Source organism: Callorhinchus milii, unplaced genomic scaffold, assembly GCF_018977255.1.
Source record: "Callorhinchus milii isolate IMCB2004 unplaced genomic scaffold, IMCB_Cmil_1.0 Scaffold7, whole genome shotgun sequence".
NCBI classification, from domain to species: domain Eukaryota; kingdom Metazoa; phylum Chordata; class Chondrichthyes; order Chimaeriformes; family Callorhinchidae; genus Callorhinchus; species Callorhinchus milii.
The window spans coordinates 27973592-27994552 of record NW_024704748.1 but is presented as its reverse complement, the minus strand read 5'-3'; the positions used below and the strand labels follow the sequence as shown (position 1 = coordinate 27994552).

The 20961-nt window shown below is 50.0% G+C and overlaps 1 protein-coding gene across 2 annotated transcripts in view; it reads left to right on the top strand.

The window, feature by feature from the left end:
• sh3pxd2aa (SH3 and PX domains 2Aa) overlaps positions 1-20697 on the top strand; it is an 89971-nt gene extending 69274 nt beyond the window's left edge. Inside the window, exons 9-14 of one of the 2 annotated variants that reach the window (XM_007910558.1) lie at positions 794-877; positions 5390-5507; positions 14751-15088; positions 15178-15227; positions 15976-16095; positions 18408-20697. In XM_007910558.1, coding sequence (XP_007908749.1) covers positions 794-877; positions 5390-5507; positions 14751-15088; positions 15178-15227; positions 15976-16095; positions 18408-20360 — 2663 coding nt within the window. In that variant the 3' untranslated portion in view covers positions 20361-20697. The remainder of the gene's footprint in view (positions 1-793; positions 878-5389; positions 5508-14750; positions 15089-15177; positions 15228-15975; positions 16096-18407) is intronic. The other variant, XM_042337015.1, reaches the window with a different exon arrangement.
• The last annotated feature ends 264 nt before the right edge of the window (positions 20698-20961 follow it).

Sequence of the window (20961 nt, the reverse complement as noted above, 5' to 3'; positions counted from 1 at the left end):
GACATTAAGGATCACATTATGTTTATATTCTGCAGTGTTAAATGCTGCCACTGATGAGGGAAGAAATTCAATACAATGCAAACTTACATTTATATTGTGCTTTTCATGTTGGGAAATTCAGTCTTCAGAGGGTTAACAGCTTATTGATCCCGCAGTCACCTCATTGTCATCACTAAATTAAACCAGTTATGATATTTGGGCTGGAAGATTTCAATCGGGTTGATCAAAATTTCAGAAAGATTAGAAACAAAGCAATTAAGATGCTGACGTCATTGTACAGGCCTGCACTTTATCCACCAAAAAAAGTCAGGTTTTCTTTGCTTTTTATCAACAATTTTTTTTTAACCAAGCTCAGGGAGAAGACCATGGAGAGTAGCTGTCAGGATCAGTGTCTGTGACCGTGTCAGTGACCGTGTCAATGTCAGTGTTTGTGTCAGTAAACAGCTCTGTCCCATTGATCAGCAACACTGTCCTGCTGTACTGTGTCCCGGACACTGTTGACTATTGACCAGCTGCTACTAGAGTGACAACTCGGAATTGTTTAAACATAAAACCAAGGGAGAACCACCAGCAGGAACCTCTACTATATTGTCCAGTGCAGAGTGTTTTATATTCCTAAAACTCGACTTAGTTGGTCGCAATCAAAATAAAGGGATTAATTTACTGTATATTGATGCAATCCCCAAATCTCCTTCCAGCCCAAATCCTGGTGATTATTTCATGTAATATGTTCATCTTTTTGTAAACATTTTGCATTGTGTTTGTGTTTTCCCTTTGTCTCTTTGCTTTATAGTCACTAAGAGACGCAAGGCTCACTTGCGTCGTCTGGACCGCCGATGGACTCTGGGAGGAATGTGTAACCGCCAACAAAGTCGAGGTGAACCCAGGCGTCCACGCCACATTCTAGACTAGTTGTATAGCTTCTTAACTCTGTGACTTTGCCTGAAAGAGAGACTGAGAGGTACTGTTTGAATATTAGGAACCATTAAAGTATTTTTTTTAAATAAGGGAGATTTTACAGAGTTTTGAGGGGGGTTATGCAAGGAAGGGGTTGACGTAAATTCAGGGAAAATCTGATTTGTTTTAACACTTTTATATCAATCATTTTTTTTTAAAAACTACCTTCGCCAGATAGACAACAAATCTGATCAAATTTTTCGGTCCAAGGCTACGCAAAGCGAAAGCATCTTCCCAGCGTGTGCTTCCATCGCGTCACATTCACAACGCACATCCAATCTCTGCATGTGTGTGGGGAGCACCATCAGAGATGGCGAATTAAAACAGTACTTTTTTTTAAATGTATATATTTTAATGGTCCTTAAAAATAAGCATTTCTTTCAGGGCAAAATGCATTCTTTAGTAGAGCAGAACAGATTGATTTGTGCCTGGGCCCAGCACTGCCCAAACACCACCCAAACCCATAGGAGTGTTACCACTGCTCACAAATCAACCATTTCTAACCCAGCTCATCTATTCATCTTGTGTAATAAAACGCGTGCAGTGCAGCTTGTGTTGTGGGGTGCAAGGTCGTGTCTGGAGTAGTGTGGGGGCAGCCTGTTTCAGGCCGTGCCTGAGGTAATTTTGTATATGCATTATTGTGTGTGGCTCTGGCTGTGTGTGTGTGGCTCAGGGTGTGTGTGTGTGTGTGGCTCTGGCTGTGTGTGTGTGTGGCTCTGGCTGTGTGTGTGTGCGTGTAGCTCTGGCTGTGTGTGTGTGTGTGCAGCTCTGGCTGTGTGTGTGTGTGGCTCTGGCTGTGTGTGGGTGTGCGTGTGTGGCTCTGGCTGTGTGGGTGTGTGGCTCTGGCTGTGTGTGTGTGTGGTGTGCGTGTAGCTCTGGCTGGGTGTGTGTTTGTGTGCTCTGTCTGTGAGAAGGGCTTGCCCTTCCGTGCACTCATACTGCCCTTTCCAAGGTCCTTGAAAGAGTTGTTGGTTCCCAGCTCCTCTCCTACCAGGTGGGATGGAGTTCCAGAGGGTGGGGGCTGAGAGGCTGAAGGCCTGGCTGCCAATGGTAGGGCGGGCTGGGCGGGGAACATGTGGAGCCTGCTGAGCGGAGGGAGTAGACAGGGAGCAGACGCAGTTGGAGTCCTGTAGCTCAGTGGTTAGAGCACTCGCTTTGGAAGCGAGAGACCTGAGTTCAATTCCAGGCAGGTCAGGGCAAAACCTTGGGCAAGTTTCCTTACTCCACACAGAGCCCTAATAATAATCCCTCCAAAACAAAACAATAGTAAATTGGCACTTTCAATCCACGACTGTTTGTGGGGCATTGCTGTGCACAATTGGCTGCCGTGTTTGCCCACAAATATACAGTCCATTCACTTTACAGTATATTCTTGTGAAGCGCTCTGTGTCCCCATCACAGCCACCCTCGCCCGGCTCAGCTCCCCATTCCTCAGAGGATTGACTTCAAAATTCTTGTCCTCAACTTAAATACGTTGATATTTTTCTACAAATAGTTAGTTCATATTCTCACCACGCTCTGTATAAAGATATTTCTCCTAACCTTCCTTTGGATCTGGTACTAGGTATTGTATATTTGTGCCCCTTTTGACTCATCAGCAAATGGAAATGGCCTATTAACATACACTTTATTGAATCCTTTCATAATGATTCATCACTGTAGGCAAATTGGCTACCACATTTGTCTACCAAATATACTCACTGCACTTCACAGTAATTCCTGTATCTCCTTTGAGATATCCTCTCAGTGAAAGGTGCTATATCAAAAGCAAGAATTACAGTATTTAAATGCCTATAAGGGTCCCTTTCAATTGTCTCATTCTCAGAGAGAAAAGTTCTCAATGTGTCCAACCTTCAGCGCTCCGAGAAGACTCTGTGTGAAGGTTGCTATATAAAACCAAGGTGTTGTTTATTTATCCTCTCATCGCTAATAGTTTTATCCTCAACACCTTATTCACCCATGGCATCTCATTGTTAGATCATTTTCCTCATTTCTCAGTGGACTAGATTTCTCCTGATTTAACCTAGTTAATATGTTGTTACTCAACATCTTTATTTGCTATTTTTTCACTCTTGGAAAATCTTGTCTGCCAGTTTCTGTGAGTTTCCACTTCCTGTGTCAGCTTGACTAGTGTGGTTGAGTTGGTGATGCTTATTTTAGATTCTGGCTATTCACTAATTGTGAGATTCCAGCTGCCCATTAAGCAGTGTTGCCCCAGCGTTGTGTTGCTATCCAGTCTGGGTACAATCTGCTCACGATGAGGTAGTTATGGGCTGGTATTGTTTGGGGTCCTGTTCCTATAGCTGGACTGTCAGGACTTTGAAACTAGGAAATGCTGCTTACAAATGGAAATTACTTTAGAAGCATATGCACTGGTAGTTTGACATCTGATGCTGTAGCACTGCTCCCCCTCTAGTCTAATTCTCTCCAATCTTAATTCTCGTCTGGCACCATTTCCCCCTCTGACACTGTCACTCCTGTTTACTCTACCCACTTGCTCCTCTCTAGTGCTATCACTCTGTTGCTCTGTTCATTTTTCCCTCCCTTACACAATACACAAACAGTTATGTTCCCTTCAGCAGCTTTCTCACTGGATGCCAGTACCTCCTGATGCCTGATGATTTATGTCCATCTGGACACTTGCATCACTGAGCGTTATGTGATTCGTAGCAAGTGTTCTGGAAAAAGTCCTTGTTCAAGGGCATTTCTACGTGAATTTAATTCCATGATTGGTGTGAGTTGCTGACATTGTGGTACCATACCCCAGAGGATAGAGTTCAAAATCCTGGTCCTCACCTTCAAAGCCCTCCACGGCCTTGCTCCTCCCTACCTCTGACATGCTAATCCCATATCAACCTGTCCACTCCCTCTGCTCACCAGGCTCCGGCCTGCTCCACGTCCCCCGCCCAGCCTGCCCCACCATCGGCAGTCGGGCCGTCAGCATCTCTGCGCCCACCCGTAACTCCATCCCAAATCCCTTTGCCTTGCTCCCTCCCTTACCTCCTTCTAAGCCCATCTCAAGACCCTCCTCTTCGAGCGCACCCTCAGTCACCCTGTGTACTTTGTGTAGTTGAGCCTGGAAGTTATAAATGCATGTATGAGGGTCTCAGCGGACTGTGGTGTGAGACAGTGGCGGACCCGGGTGATATTGCGGAGGTGGGGGAAGGCAGAGCGGGTCATGGTGCAGATGTGGAGTAGAAAGGATAGTTGAGGGTCAAACAAGACGGCAAGGTTCCGGACTGGCTTAGCAAGGTGGACTTAGTACCAGCTGTATTCCCTGAATTCAGGGTTGGCCAATCCACCTGGTCATCCAGCAAAATAAAAATTTTGATTGATTGAATATTGAATATCTCAGAAAGCTCTCTGAGACGCCATCTGGCGTGGAGGGCGCTATATAAATCCAAGTTGTTGTTATTTCTTAATTTATGCCAGACATCAAGAAATATTAAATCAAGAAAAACCTGGAAGCGCACTATTGATTGAACATGGACTTACTTAAACGAGTGTGAATTTTCGGCAGGTGGGAGGGGGTTTCTTGAAGGCCCCGCGGACCCATTCCGCTCTTAGTCTGGCCGGTACTGCTTTAGCTTATATTCATGTTCTGCAAGTGCCAGGCTTTGCTATGCAGTGTCTTCTCAAGTCATTGTTTGCTGTGCTGCATTGTGTAGTTTGCTGTGCCCTGCTCTAGTGTGCCATGTTATAATTTGCTGTGCTGTGTGATGCCATGTTGATCCCAGCGTTCGGTTGATTATATAGGAAGGAGAGAAATGAAGAGGGTGTTGTGTCCAGAGTAACTCTTCCACACTCTCTCGCCCACAGCCTTCCTCTCTCTTCCCCAACTCCCCTTTCCTCTCTCTCTCTCTCTTTCAATGTCATCCCTCTCCTGCCCCAATATCAATCCATGATTGTGTGTGGGACACTGCTGTGCACAATTGGCTATCGTGTTTCGCCCACAAAATATGCAGTCAGTACACTTTGTAGTATATTCTGTGAAGCACTTTGAGACGTCTCACCAACGTGATAAGGCACTATATCAAATGCAAGGATTATTATGTTATAGTTTGCTTTGCTGGGCTGTCTGATGCCATGCTATGGCTTGCTGTAGTAGTGCATTGTGCTTCACTGTACTATAGTTAGCTGCACTGTAGGATGTCATACTGTAGTGCGCTGTACTTCAGTATGCAGTGCTTTACTGTACTTTGCCATCTCTTGGACCTCCCCTCACCACAGCACCAATCCTTTCTCCCCTATTCCCCATTTCATTAAAGGTTTTAAACAACATACCATGACTGTCTTCTACAATCACAGTGTGTGGTACCCAAGCTTGGCCAGTACAGGCAGGTGATAATTCCAAGCTAATCATCTCTTAAAACCAAATGGGAGAGTTGTTGACTGGCTAAGCTGACTCAGCTGTGGTGTTCATTCCTGACAGAAGAGAAGTACATCACGGTGCAGCCATACACCAACCAGGGCAAGGATGAAATTGGCTTCGAGAAAGGTGTGATGGTGGAGGTGATACAGAAGAACCTGGAGGGCTGGTGGTTCATCAGGTGAGATTGGAGTGTGTCAGAGCATATTTAACTCATGTTCCAGGTCTAAGTAAAGTTTCCACCAGCGACATCCATGGTCACCCCCTTGATCTAGTGATTATCTAGAGCCTCACCATCTTGAATATCACCATCCCTGATAAAGCCATCTCAGAACATTACTTCATCCCTTTTTAACTCTTCCATCTCACTCCCTGGCACTCAAGTCCTTTCCATCTCTTTCCGCCCCTGGAAAAAGCATTGTTCCCCCATTCTCTCTCTGCTGCCCTCAAAATCGGAGTGACCTCCTATCCCTCTGGTCCTCTTCTCGCAATGCCCTTACCTCCTAGTTACCCTCCTTCATAACTCCTTCACTAATCTCCTTGACACCATTAGCCCCATACCTACCAGCACTGCCTCCTACTCCCATAAGCCTCTGGTACACTGCCACCTTCAAACTCTAAGCCGCAGGTTCGTGCTACTGAACTCTCAAATCAAACCTACAGATTTGACTGGAACACATCAAAACCCATTCCTCCACCCTCAATGCAGCCAAATTGTTCTTCTACTCCAGGATCGTCCTGGAAGCGTTCTCCAATTCCAAATTCAAGTAGATGCTGGACTTCCTCAGGCCTAAAATGGAGAGGATTTGCTTGACTGCCTCTGCTCTTCCTACTGCTAACTCCTCCCCACCTCCCTTCCCTCAGCAGCCTCCACCAATCCTTCCCTTCACATTTTCATCTCCGTCTCTCACTTTTCCTTCTCCTCTGTCATCTTCCGAATTAAGCCAGCCATGTGCTCCCTCAATGCCATCCCTACCCTAGCTCCACCTCCTGCTAAGGGACAGCCTTCATTCCTCATCCTTCTTGACCTCTCTGCCGCCTTTGATATGGTTGACCATTTTATTCTTCTCCACTGTCTTTTCTCTCAGCTCCACCTTCATGATTCTGTCCTTTCCTGGTTTTATTTTCACCTTATCCTAACATCTCCACTTTGTATCTGCCAATGGCTTCTCCTCCCACGCCCCCACCACCACCACCATGTGCAGTGTTCCTCGGGGCACTGTCTCGATCCTATCCTCTTTAATATCAACATGCTCCCGTTCACTGATGTCACCACAGGCATGGGGTTAATGTGTGCAAGGATCTTACCCAACTCTCTGCCTCCACCCTCAATTCCAGAACCAACAACAAATTACATTGTAAAGCGCCTTTCATGTCGGGAAGACGTCCCAAATTGCTGAAACACATAGAGTGAAAGGAGTCAAATTGTGAGAAATGGAATCTGAACTTTGGGAAGACTGGTTAAAAATACACATTAACAGGGCTCTCCTTACCCTGTTCCCAAGCTCAGCTGCCTACAACAATGCAAGGCAGATGCCCAACTAATGATGATGATGATAGTAATAATAATAATCCTTGCATTTGATATAGCGCTTTTCACGTCGGGAGGACGTCCCAAAGCGCTTCACAGAACACACTGTAAAGTGAATTGACTGTATATTTGTGGGCAAACGCGGCAGCCAATTGCGCACAGCAATGTCCCACAAACAGTCGTAGATTGAAAATGACCAATTTTTTTTTATTGTTTTTTGGTTTTTTTGGAGGGATTATTATTATCTTGTTGATACTCGTCAACAAGGTGATGTCTCACCACTGTAATCATAGACAGACTGCAGACATGGTTGGGAAGAGAGACTGCAGACATGGATGCAGTGGGCATGGAGAGAAGGAATAACATGACCAAATCCAGTGGCAGCCGGTTTCATAGCCAAGACCAATAATTTATATTTTGAAATAGACTGAGAACAGGAGAACTGTCTGCAATTGTTGTAGGCCTAGAAGCTTTCTTGCTTAAAAGCAGATATTTGAAAAGGTTAATGATGTCCTTTGAGAACACAGACTTCAGATGAAGTGCACATATACATACCAAATGTTGCACACATCAGTTTTGAACCCTTAATAATCATTGCATTTGATATAGAGCGGTATCATGTCGTCGAGACGTCTCAAAGTGCTTCACAGAATATATTGTAAAATGAATTGTTGGGGAATCTTAGACAGCACACTACCTAGTGTCCTGGGTAATAAAATATCTGAGGATTACTTATTTTGTAAGTATTTAATTTTCAAAAATGTAATAATTGAGATCCATTTTCTTAAAAAAACCTGAGAACAAAGCTGGCCCCGGCCTCCTGTCAGACTGGAATTGTAAACACTCTGATGTTCTGTTCACAAGATGTCTCTACTGCAACAACCGGCCATTAACAGCCACCACTTACAATTTTGTCATAATTAGGTTTTTTCTTCAATCCTATTCCTTTCTATTGTGGTAGTGTCATTATGCTAGCGTACACACGCACAGCCCCCCCCCCCAGGCACAGCAACCCCCCCCCACGCACAGCAACCCCCCCCTCACGCACAGCAACCCCCCCCCCCACGCACAGCAACCCCCCCCCCCACGCACAGCAACCCCCCCACGCACAGCAACCCCCCCACGCACAGCAACCCCCCCACTCCCACGCACAGCAACCCCCCACTCCCACGCACAGCAACCCCCCACTCCCACGCACAGCAGCCCCCCCCCCACGCACAGCAGCCCCCCCACGCACAGCAGCCCCCCCACGCACAGCAGCCCCCCCCACGCACAGCCCCCCTCCCCCCACGCACAGCCCCCCTCCCCCACGCACAGCCCCCCTCCCCCACGCACAGCCCCCCTCCCCCACGCACAGCAACCCTCCCCCCACGCACAGCAACCCTCCCCCCACGCACAGCAACCCTCCCCCCACGCACAGCAACCCTCCCCCACGCACAGCAACCCTCCCCCACGCACAGCAACCCCCCCCCACGCACAGCAACCCCCCCCCCACCAGCAGCCCAACGCACAGCAACCCCCCCCCCCACGCACAGCAACCCCCCCTCCCACGCACAGCAACCCCCCTCCCACGCACAGCAACCCCCCCTCCCACGCACAGCAGCCCCCCTCCCACGCACAGCAACCCCCCCCCCACGCACAGCAACCCCCCACTCCCACGCACAGCAACCCCCCACTCCCACGCACAGCAACCCCCCACTCCCACGCACAGCAACCCCCCACTCCCACGCACAGCAACCCCCCACTCCCACGCACAGCAGCCCCCCACTCCCACGCACAGCAACCCCCCACTCCACGCACAGCAGGCCCCCACTCCCACGCACAGCAGGCCCCCCCCCCACATGCACAGCAACCCCCCCTCCCACGCACAGCAACCCCCCTCCCACGCACAGCAACCCCCCCTCCCACGCACAGCAACCCCCCCCAGGCACAGCAACCCCCCCAGGCACAGCAACCCCCCCCCCCCACGCACAGCAACTCTCCCACGCACAGCAACCCCCCCTCCCACGCACAGCAACCCCCCCTCCCACGCACAGCAACCCCCCTCCCACGCACAGCAACCCCCCTCCCACGCACAGCAACCCCCCACTCCCACGCACAGCAACCCCCACTCCCACGCACAGCAACCCCCCACTCCCACGCACAGCAGCCCCCCCACGCACAGCAGCCCACGCACAGCAGCCCCCCCCACGCACAGCAGCCCCCCCCCACGCACAGCAGCCCCCCCTCCCACGCACAGCACCCCCCCTCCCACGCACAGCAACCCCCCCTCCCACGCACAGCAACCCCCCCCACGCACAGCAGCCCCCCCCCCACGCACAGCAGCCCCCCCCCACGCACAGCAGCCCCCCCCCACGCACAGCAGCCCCCCCCCACGCACAGCAGCCCCCCCCACGCACAGCAGCCCCCCCCCCACGCACAGCAGCCCCCCCCCCACGCACAGCAGCCCCCCTCCCACGCACAGCAGCCCCCCACGCACAGCAGCCCCCCTCCCACGCACAGCAGCCCCCCCTCCCACGCACAGCAGCCCCCCCCACGCACAGCAGCCCCCCCCCACGCACAGCAGCCCCCCCCCCCACGCACAGCAGCCCCCCCCCACGCACAGCAGCCCCCCCCACGCACAGCAGCCCCCCCCACGCACAGCAGCCCCCCCCACGCACAGCAGCCCCCCCCACGCACAGCAGCCCCCCCCCACGCACAGCAACCCCCCCCACGCACAGCAGCCCCCCCACGCACAGCAGCCCCCCCCCACGCACAGCAACCCCCCCCACGCACAGCAGCCCCCCCCCACGCACAGCAGCCCCCCCCCACGCACAGCAGCCCCCCCCACGCACAGCAGCCCCCCCCCACGCACAGCAGCCCCCCCCCACGCACAGCAGCCCCCCCCCACGCACAGCAGCCCCCCCCCCCACACGCACACAGCCAACCCCAGGCGCACAGTACCTCACCCACCACGCACACACACACAAACTCCCCACACATACAGCCCCCACACACACATACACAGCCAACCCCACACATGCACAGCCCCCCCCACAACACACAGCCCCCCCCTCACCTACACAACACACAGGCCCCCACCCCTACACAGCCCCCCCCACACACACAGCCCACTCACACACACGCAACCTCCCCACACATACAGCCCCCCCACACACACAGCCAACCCCACACATGCACAGCCCCCCACACAACACACAGGCCCCCACCCCCACACAGCAACCCCCCCACACTGACGCACAGCCCACCCCTCACCCACACACAGACCCCCAACACACATAGCCACCCACAGGCGGACACATATTGGGATCTTGCAATGGGATAGGCAGTAGTGGAAGAGGTGTGGGAGCTTGTGTGCTATCACATGAGTTTCCTTGGTATTTGCAAGCATCCTTGCTGTGTTCCTCTGAATCCCATCCCTAGCACAACTCCCAGTCCCAGTGATCACTTCGTTCTTCTCACTTACTCTACCTGGAGTAGTTCCAAGATTGCAGAGCTGCAAAGCAGATGGCAGGAAGTGCCTTTCAGACTCGCAGCGTTTCATTCTTCCAAAGTGTGTCTGTTTCTCGCTTGCTTTTCTTGTTACACAGCAAATGGCTGACTTAGCCCAGACTAAACAGGACACTGGGCTGGTGTTGGTCAGACACCCAATTTTCTTCATCTCTATGATGTCTGTTAGAATGTCTGTGCTTATAGTACACAAGTGTTGTTTTATTTCCTAACCACTATGTACCCTTAACCCCTCCAGTTTAGACTCCTTCACCCTCATCCAAGTGCCCATTATTCTTGAGTGAGGCGAGACAGTATATAGTTTATATAGCTATAACAAGATTACATTTGTATAGCGCCTTTCACGTCGGGAGGACGTCTCAAGGCGCTGGACAGTGTACAGCATTTCAGACCCGAGCTGGGGTCGGGGGGGGGAGAAGGGAGGGGAGGGGAAGGGGGGTGACCGAAGGCATGGTCGAAGAGGAGGGTTTTGAGGCAGGACCTCAAGGAAGCTAAGAAGAAGGCGAGACGGAGTGATTGGAGGATGGAATTTCAGAGGTTGGGGACAGAATGGCTGAAGGCTCTCCCGCCCATGGTGGGGCAGGTGGGTCGGGGGACGTGGAGCAGGCTGAGCAGAGGGAGCGGGCGGGTTAGGAGGTCGCAGAGGTAGGGTGGGGTGAGGCCATGGAGGGCTTTGTAGGTGAGGACCAGAATCTTGAACTGGATGCTCTGAAGGATAGGGAGCCAGTGGAGTCGGGTGAGAATGGGGGAGATGGGGTCGCAGGGTGGAGGCAGAGAGGTAGAGTTGGGCGTCATCCGCATACATGTGGAAATTGACACCATGTCTGGGGATGATGTCACCAAGAGGGAACGTATAGATATTGAAGAGGAGCGGACCAAGGACAGAGCCCTGAGGAACACCGTACTAGACGGTGCGGGGGCTAGAGGAAAAGCCGTTTGTGGAGTTGAAGTGGAAGCAGTGTGAGAGGAACGATCTAAACCAGTCAAGGACAGAACCAAGAAAGTTGAGGCGAGAGGAGAGGCGGTAGATGAAGATAGAGTGGTCAATGGTGTCGAAGGCAGCAGAGAGGTCAAGCAGGACAAGGAGGCAGAGGGAGCCCTGGTTGCAGATGGACAGAATGTCATTGGTCACTTTGACCAGGTCTGTTTCTGTGCTGTCGGTGGCACGGAAACCTGATTGGAAGGGTTCATGAAGGGAGTGGCGGGAGAGGAAGGAGCGAAGTTTGGAAGCAACGACTTGTTCCCGGGACCTTGGAAAGGAAAGGGAGGTTGGAGATGGGGCGGTAGTTTGAAAGCAGTGATGGGTCCAGGGAGAGTTTTTTAAGGATAGAAATGATGATGGTCGTTTTTAGTGGAGTGGGAACAGTACCAGTGGACAGGAAGAGGTTTATGATGTCTGTGAGTAGAGGTGGAGCTGGGAGGTAAGGAGGGGGGTAGGGATGAGGCTGAGGGAGCAGGTGGTTGGTTTCATATGGGTTATGGTGGTGATGAGAGAGGAGGGGGAGACAGGTTCGAAGGTGTGGAGGGAGGGATGGGGAGGGGCTGGGGTGGGAGAGGTTAGTAGACGGAAGGACAGAGGCAGGTGAGCGAATCCCCCCAACTTTGGATTTGAGGAAGTCCAGCATCACCTCGCAGTCGGCGTTGGATGTGAGGATGGGTGAGATGTGAGAGGGTGGGCGGAGGAGCCGATTGGTGTTGGAGAAATGGAGCCTGGGGTTGTCCTTGGTCTCCAAGATTGTCTTGGAGTAGAACGACGATTTAACAACAATTTGCATTTATATAGCGTCCCAGAGACCTTGACAGTGTGAGACGGTTCTGTCACCCTTGTATGTACACCGACGATATGGCTCGCTCTCCCTCGCAGTGTATTAGGTGGCCCCTGTGCTCAATCCTCACTAATGAATGCAAGTCCATATAACTAGGTGTAACTTGACTAATGACTTCTTCCATGACGACAGGTACTACCAATTGCTATTTAAATTAAAGCAAATTGGGAAGCTTCAGTCAATCAGAGGTTTATTTTACACCTCGGTGACCCAGGCTGAACCTGTTTGTGTATTCCCTCCTTTTTTGATTTATACGGAAAAGCTCGAATTAAACACGTTTAAGTTAGCTCAATGAAATTTTATTGTAAATTCAATGAAATTCACAACCCTCCTTCGGCATTAAATCTTAAACGACACAATAAATATCAACAAACACAACTATGAGATAACAAATATAATTCACACTCAAACTACACACACTAGCAGCCACTTGTAATAAAGCTAATGTAAAAGTGTACAAAGAAACAACCTCTGATTATACTCATTAATAGTCAGAGCACATACCTTTGTTGTCATCAGGTAGGAAAATAGTGACCACAAGCACATGGCCCTCGTTCTTTTATGGGCTTGAGCCCCTCCCCAAATTAGGGTAATTACCCCAATGGTAATTGTATTGCAATTGCTATTGGGGTAATTAACTTACTTGATGTAATTGGTGCCTTTCTTATGGTCCAATCAGATCCTCCCTTCAGTTGCCCAACAGTGGACAAATAGGTCCACTTCCAAACCTACATTTACATATTGGAATGGGAAGTTACTGCCAAATTGTTGTAATCAACACTAATGTCAGACTTGATGGCACCATAAGTATCAAAAACGTTAAATACATTAAAAAGTATTTAAAGCATTACTCAATATATTTAAACAACAGACAGGCATAGAGAACAAAAGGGGTGACTGTGACTGGTGGTGGAGTCTGACCCCGAGCCAGGGGGAGAAGAAGGGGGTAGGTGACCGTAGGACACGATGAAAAAGGAAGGTGATTAGGTGGGATTTGAAAGTGGGGAGGGATGAGGCAAGGTGGAGGGATTGAGGGAGAGAGTTCTAGAGTTTCAGGGCGTAGTGGCTGAAGGCATGGCTACCGATGGTGGAACAGAGGGGGCAAGGAACAAACAGGAGGCTAGAGCCAGCCAAGCGGAGGCAGCCAATGAGGGAGTCGGAGCTAAGCAAATTGGATAGGTAGGAAGATGTGAGGGCATGTAGGTATTTGAAAACGAGTGAGAGGATCGTAAAATCAATCTGTTCGGTAATTGGGAGCTAACGGAGCCTGGCAAGGACTGTTCTGATGGGGGTTCAGAGATTTATGCGGGTGAGTATCCAGGCGCCAGAGTTTTGAATTAGTTGCATTCTACGTATGGTGAGGCTGGGGAGACTAGCGAGGAGGGCATAGGAAAAGCCCAGCCAAGAAGTGATGAAGGCATGGATGAGAGTTTTGGCTGCCTTGGTTTTGAGGTACAGACGTTGGCGGGCAATGTGACAAAGGTGGAAAAAAATGGTCCTAGTCAGAGAACGGATGTGTGGTAGAAAGGAAAGCTGGGGATCAAACCTTGAGGAAGTTGGGGAGTTCAGACCCAAAGAAGAGAAGACGTTGTCAGGAGCCAAAGAGTATGTCCATGTCGGCAGATAACATCACCAAGAGGGAGCATATAGCACTTCTCACTGATCAGAGTGTAATGTGGCCAATCCCTGAAGCTGTGGCTGTCTCACTCTTGTTTGCCTGCTTTGCTCAGGCAAGCTGCTGCAATTAGGGCTGAGAGAACCAATCACTGCAAGAACGATGTATCTCAATGCTTACAGTGCAATGAATTTAAGGTTAATCTATACTAATAAAGACAAAGTGTCTGTGTGAGTCTGTGTATCCGGCAAAAACGCAATAACCGATTGACGTAGAGACATGATTTTTACTTCATCGGAAAGGTCTTGTGTGCAGTGGTGTCATGGGTAGACTTTTTCTCAGGATCTCCTATCGTTGATGAGCTATATTTAAAAAAAATTTAAGCCCAAAAATATGAGGTATGAGTGGTTTCTGCAACAAAGTAGTTACAGAGGAAAGCATACACCCTTCTAAAGAGATACATCTATAATATATTCTGCAACAAATGTATGGCAGTTTTTTTGCCTTGCAATTATTTGAGGTCCTACCAGATCACGTAGTAAACCCCTTCAGTTAGTGTAGCTTTGACAGGAGTCTTCCCACAGGAGTCCTCCCAGCTGAGTATAAAGATGAAATGTCTATCTATGTGTCACTCTACATGCCATATTGGATCCTTTGGTTGCAAGCAAAGCTGCAATGGGAATCTCTCTCCAGTGTGGTATATTTACCATTATTCTTCCCTCTTTTTAACTGAAATCAGTGCATTTATCTAATGTGTTAGATTGTTGTAACCCCCTCCCCGCTATCCTAGCTGTACCAGCATCAGTGGTGGAGGTTTCAGATTGTACACTACTAATCTCTGAAACTCTCTTTACCCGTCTGTTTCACCCTCTCTATCTCTTAACGACCTGGATGCAGGGTAGAGGAGTTTCCCTTTGCAAGAAATATCAATTCTTTTTTCAGATATCAAGGCAAAGAGGGCTGGGCACCAGCCTCATACTTGCGCAAAGCCAAAGATGAACTGTCTCCAAGGAAGAAGACTCTGACTGGCCCAGTGGAGATTATTGGCAACATCATGGAGATCAGCAACTTACTGAACAAGAAGCCACAGGTGGAGAGCGAGTGTAGCCTGGCTGAACACACCCCTCTCACCGCCAAGGAAATCAGCCTCCCACTGGCCTGCGAGCACAGTAACGGTGATGTGAGTGTGAGTGCGGCTGTGAGCACAGAGAGGAGACTGGGCAGAGGAGTGCCAGGCTCCCCGGCTGTTGCCCGTATCGCCCCTCAGAGAGCTGAGATAGGTGAGGCCCATATGCTGCACTCTGGTAGACTTTTTCTAGCACAGGCCCTGACTTAGGAACTGTCTGTAAACTACTTTGTCTTCATTTAGGTTCCCCAAACCTAAGGCAGAAGCCACCACCACGGAGAGAAGCCAGCCTGGTATGTGTGCCTGCAACAGATGTTTGTCTGTGGGTGGGGGTTGCACACTGTGTGTATCGGGGAGGTGGGGGCACACTGTGTGGGTGGGGCCTGCACACTGTGTGGGGGGGGTGTGGGCTGCACACGGTTTGTGGGGGGGTACACTGTGTGTCGGAGGTGGCGTGCACACTGTGTGTGGGGGGCTGCACTGTGTGGGGGGCTGCACTGTGTGGGGGGGATTGCACACCCTGTGGGGGGGATTGCGCACCCTGTGGGGGGGATTGCGCACCCTGTGGGGGGGATTGCGCACCCTGTGGGGGGGATTGCGCACTGTGTGTGGGGGAGGGGGGGGTCACACTGTGGGGGGGGTGCACTGTGTGTGTCGGGGAGGGGGGACTGCACACTGTGTGTGGGGGTACACTGCGTGTGTGGGTGCACTGTGTGGGGAGGGTGCACACTGTGTGTCCGGGAGTGTGGGTGCACTGTGTGTGTGGGTGCACACTGTGGGGGGGTGCACACTGTGTATGGGGGTGCACTGTGTGTGCCACAGAGGGGGGGGTGCACACTATGTGTGTCGGGGGGTGCACACTGTGTGTGTGGGTACACTGTGTGTGGGGGGGGGGTGCACACACTGTCAGTGTGTGTGCTGATCAGGAGTTCAGCGCATGTTTCTTGTCCAGTGAAAATTTGGCAGATATTTTTCTCCATAACTTTGCTCTGCGGTGACGTCAGTGACACAAGTGGCGGCTTTTCCTTCCTCTGTTCCCAGGGTTTCCAGCTCCCCAAGCCGCCAGCGCCCCCTGCTGTGGAGGTGGAATACTACACCATCGCAGAGTTCCAGTCACACATCTCGGATGGCATCAGTTTCCGTGGAGGACAGAAGGCTGAGGTACTGGGTCAGGCTGTCAGTGCCTGGGATCATATACAGTGGAACTGTCCCACATGTTTTAGTGGTAGTTTTTATACTCATTCCTTTAAGTCTGTGCCAAATCACAAATAAATACAAACCTTTTTAGCATAACATGTAGGAGCACGAGTAGGCCAGTCGGCCCTTCGAGCCTGCCCCGCCATTCAATCATGGCTGATCTTCTAATCTAACTCCAGCTAATAACCTAACCCTGCCTTATCCCCATAGCTCTTAATCCCTTTATCCCTTTTGCGATAAGAAGTCTATCTATCTCAGTCTTGAATATAATAATAATAATAATCTTTGCATTTGATATAGCGCTTTTCACGTAGGGAGGACGTCCCAAAGCGCTTCACAGAACACACTGTAAAGTGTATTGACTGTATATTTGTTGGCGAACGCGGCAGCCAATTGCGCACAGCAATGTCCCACAAACAGTCGTGGATTGAAAATGACCAATTTATTATTGTTTTTGGTTTTGGAGGATTATTATTAGGCTCTGTGTGGAGTAAGGAAACTTGCCCAAGGTTTCGCCCTCTGCCTGGAATTGAACTCAGGTGTCTCACTTGCAAAGCGAGTGCTCTAACCACTGAGCTACAGGACTCCACTATGGTCAAGGACTGAGCGTCAACAGCCCTTTGGGGCAGTGAGTTCCATACATTCACCGCCCTTTGAGTGAAGTTCTTCCTCAACTCAGTGCGAAAGGGCTGACCTCTGATTTTAAGGTTGTGACCCCTGGTTTTAGTTTAAGATCCCCTCTAATTCTTCTATATTCTAGAGAATATAGGCCCAAATTGGTCAGCCTATCCTCGTAACTCATCCCCTTCATCCCTGGTCCTAACCCAGTAAATCTACGCTGCACCCCCTCCACGGCAAGTACATCCTTCCTTAAATAAGGAGACCAAAACTGCACACAGTATTCCAGGTGTGGTCTCACAGGGCCCTATACAGTTGCAGTAAGACTTCCCTACTCTTATACTCTAATCCTTTCATAATGAATGCTAACATACCGTTCGCCTTCTTAATTGCTGCGGCACCTGCAGACTAACTTTCTGTGATTGGTGTACAAGGACACCCAAGTCCCTCTGGACGCTAACACATTCCAATCTCTCCCCTTCTAAAAAATAACCCACTCTACTGTTTTTGCTGCCGAGGTGGATGACTTCGCACTTCCCTACATTATACTTCATCTGCCACCTACCTGCCCAATCACCTAACCTATCTATGTCTCGCTGCATTTTTTTCATCTCGTCCTCTGTGTTGACACTTCCTCCTAGTTTTGTGTCATCCGCAAATTCAGATATATTAACTTCGATGTCCTCATCTAGATCGTTGATGTAGATGGTAAATAGCTGAGGCCAAAGGACTGATCCTTGTGGTACTCCATTAGTCACATCCCACCAATCTGAAAAGGACCCGTGTGACATTTGCGATCTTCCAATCTATGGGGACTGTTCCAGAATCCAAGGAATTTTGGAAGATCAGACATAAGGCCTCCACTATCTCATAAGTTCCCTCTTTTAAAACCCTGAGATACAAGCCATCCGGACCAGGGGATTTGTCACTTTTTAGTGCTAACAGTTTCCCTCGCACCAATTCTCTACTCATGAAAGTTGCTCCCTGTCCTTATCCCCTTGGTGCATCTCTATTGCTGGCAGACTTGTTGTGTCTTCTCGGGTGAAGACAGATGCAAAGTACCCATTTAGGGACTCTGCCGTGTCCTTATCCCCCATTACAACTTCTCCCGTCTCTGACTGAAGTGGACCTACATTTACCCTCACAGCCTATTCCTCTTAATATACTTGTAAAAACCTTTACAATCAGACTTAATGTTCGTCGCTCGCTTACCCTCATACTCCTTTTTCTCACTCTTAATGAGTTTTTTAGTATTTTTTTGCTGGTTTCTAAAACTCTCCCAATCTTCAGATTTGCTGCTTTTCTTGGTAGTTTTATAAGCCTTTTCTTTTAATTTGATGCTTTCCCTAACTGCTCTAGTTAGCCACGGATGAATTGCTTTCCCTGTGGTACTCTTATTCCGCAAGGGAATATGCGACCGCTGACGTCCAGGTCTATCCTGCAAACAAGATATAGGCCAGGCCACCAAGCCATGAGCATATCCTGATTTGTGTTTACCCAATGCAATCCATGTTTATACTGACACACGTGCCCTATTGAGACCCATACTGTATATGTTTGATATGGACACTCATGTGCTGAACACAAGCTCAGTGCATTTTGTCAGCATGCTTCTTGTCTCCACACTTTACAGTGACCTGCAGACATTTAATTTTTAGGTAATTGAGAAAAATTCAGGAGGTTGGTGGTACGTCCAGATTGGACCAGCCGAAGGCTGGGCTCCATCCTCCTACATAGACAAGAGAAAGAAACCCAACCTCTCCAGAAGAAGCAGCACCTTAATCCGACCTAAGATTCCCCCTCCAGCCCCACCAACCAAAGGCAAACCAAATGTCCAAGAACCGGCACCAGGCCCTGAGGCCGCAGACCTACAGCAAAGACCAAAGTTTGAGGAACCAGAGTACGATATACCCTCTTCCCTCTTCGAGCCTGAGCCTTTGGAGGTGATGAAGCCAGATTCCCCAGAGAAGGCAGACTCCAGCCAGGAGCCAACCAAAGCTTGTCACTTGCTTTCCCTGAGGAGATCTGGACTCACCATGAGGGGCGAGGCAGACTGCCCTGCTTCCAACCAACAATTCATGTCTTCGCCAAGTAATGAGAATACTAATGAGGAAGCAAAGAGCTGTGATTCTCCTCCCATCACTCAAGTGGTAGCTCCACTGTCTCTAGCCGAGGCAGGATCCTCACCAAAACAGTCTTTGAAAAACACCAAAGTGCTGCCTGAGAAAAGAATGGTGACTGATGTCAGAAAGGAGCAGAGTGGTGAGATTAGTGGAGAAAGTTTCTCCAAATCCAGTTGTGAGATAATTGCCTGCACTATACAGAAAGCTGGGCCAAAGACCAAGGAGGGATGTGAGCGGACCCCACGCACAGAACACAAGGTTGCTCCCAGCCCTATCCTCAGGGCAAAGCCTTCTGTCAGACCAAAGCCTTTACTGGTGAAACCAGAAGCACAAAACCTCAATATCGGCTCCATCAGACGACACCTAAGACCCACGGGACAGCTTAAACACAAGGGGACAAAGGGGGACGATTCAGAAACCACCTCCCTGGCATCCTCTGATAATTCTGAGGACTCAGGTACTGGAGATCTACCCCCAAACTCACCCGGGAGCCAGGCGGGCCTGAGCATGGCCGCTCTCGTTGAGCGGGAGCCAGAGTCTCTGTGCCAGTACCGCTCTGTGGACAAATATGAGAAGGTTCAGGACAATGAGATCAGCTTCCCGGCTGGAGTCCTGGTGGAGGTGCTGGAGAAGCAGGACAGCGGGTGGTGGTTTATCCGAGTGTCTGGCTCTGAGGGATGGGCTCCTTCCTTCTTTCTGGAAGCTGTGGGTGGCGAGTCTGGGGGGAGCTTGGTCGCTTCTGAAACATTCACTGTAGAGAAATCAGGGAATGAGAAACAACTGAGTAGCTTGGAGAAGATAGACAAGAAGGTACAGGCACTAAACAGCATCAACCTAAACCGAAAGCGAGCCACACCACCAATCCCGGCCAAACCTCCAGGAGGCTTCACCAGACAGGGGGGCGCTGTCAACGGAACAGTCAAACTGAGGAATGGACTAAAGCAGGTGGTGGTGAGGCCCCAGTCAGTCTTTGTTTCACCCTCAAGCAACGAAAATCACCACCTCAGTGGTTCGCTGCGGAGGAATGAGTCCATGACCTGCCCTGACAAAGTGAGATCCACAATCAGCATCCGCCGCCACGCCTCCTTCAACAGCGTGCGCTTGTGTAAGCCAGGGGCTGACTCTGCCCAGTCTCTGACACCTCCAGCTCTCAGCCAAGTCAGAGTCAAACCTACGGAGCACTTGGGCGTTGTCGGGTCGGATCCCATTGGCAGGACATCGCACAGAAACGGAATTCCTGTGTCCACTGTGAAACCCAAGCCTGCCTGTGTCCAGGAGCAAGCGACAACCATCATCAGCGGCTGCAAAGAGCTGTACGTGGCCATCGCAGACTACGAGGGTGACCAGAAGACCATGGGCTTTCAGGAGGGCAGCTTAGTGGAGGTGCTGGAGAGAAATGCCAATGGCTGGTGGTATTGTCACATAGTGGACAGTGGGTGCTCGCTGAAGGGCTGGGTGCCTTCCAATTATTTAGAAAAAAAGAACTAATTTCTGTTTTCTACATCTCTAATTTATAGTACAATTTCCGCAAGACTGCCATATAATAAATGTGGCTATATCCCAAGTGCTGGATTGCTAAAGCTTGTGTATAACGTTAGGACTGTCAGAAAGAAGGAGCTGAGGTGGGGGAGCTCTGTTGTGACCCGAGGCTCCAGGGCAGGGCCTGGTCCCTGAGTGACTGTTTACAGCTGGACAGAGGCAAGTTGCACTTCGCAAATGCAACAACCTTACTCAAAAGCCGGATCTTTGAGCAGAGTGTGATTTTTTAATATTAATTATTATTATGCCTCACAATTATATATTTACCATGTAAGTGGTCGGATTTTACTGGTGCCTTTAGCATGCCAAAAGTTCCATATATATTGAAAACTATTGTAGTGTTAATTGTGTCAAATCTGTGGCATTGTGTTCCTTCCTAGACTTGTCCAGTGGCATTAAATCTCTCCAGTCCTGGGGCTTTGTAAGGTTTGAGGGTGGGATTCAGACCTGAGTGCAAGGGAGCTACAGTCCAGTATCTCTTCTTGTCAATGCACTTCCAGCTCACAGGTCAGTCAGTCGGTCTGTGTGTGAGAGAGTCTGTGTAATCTCA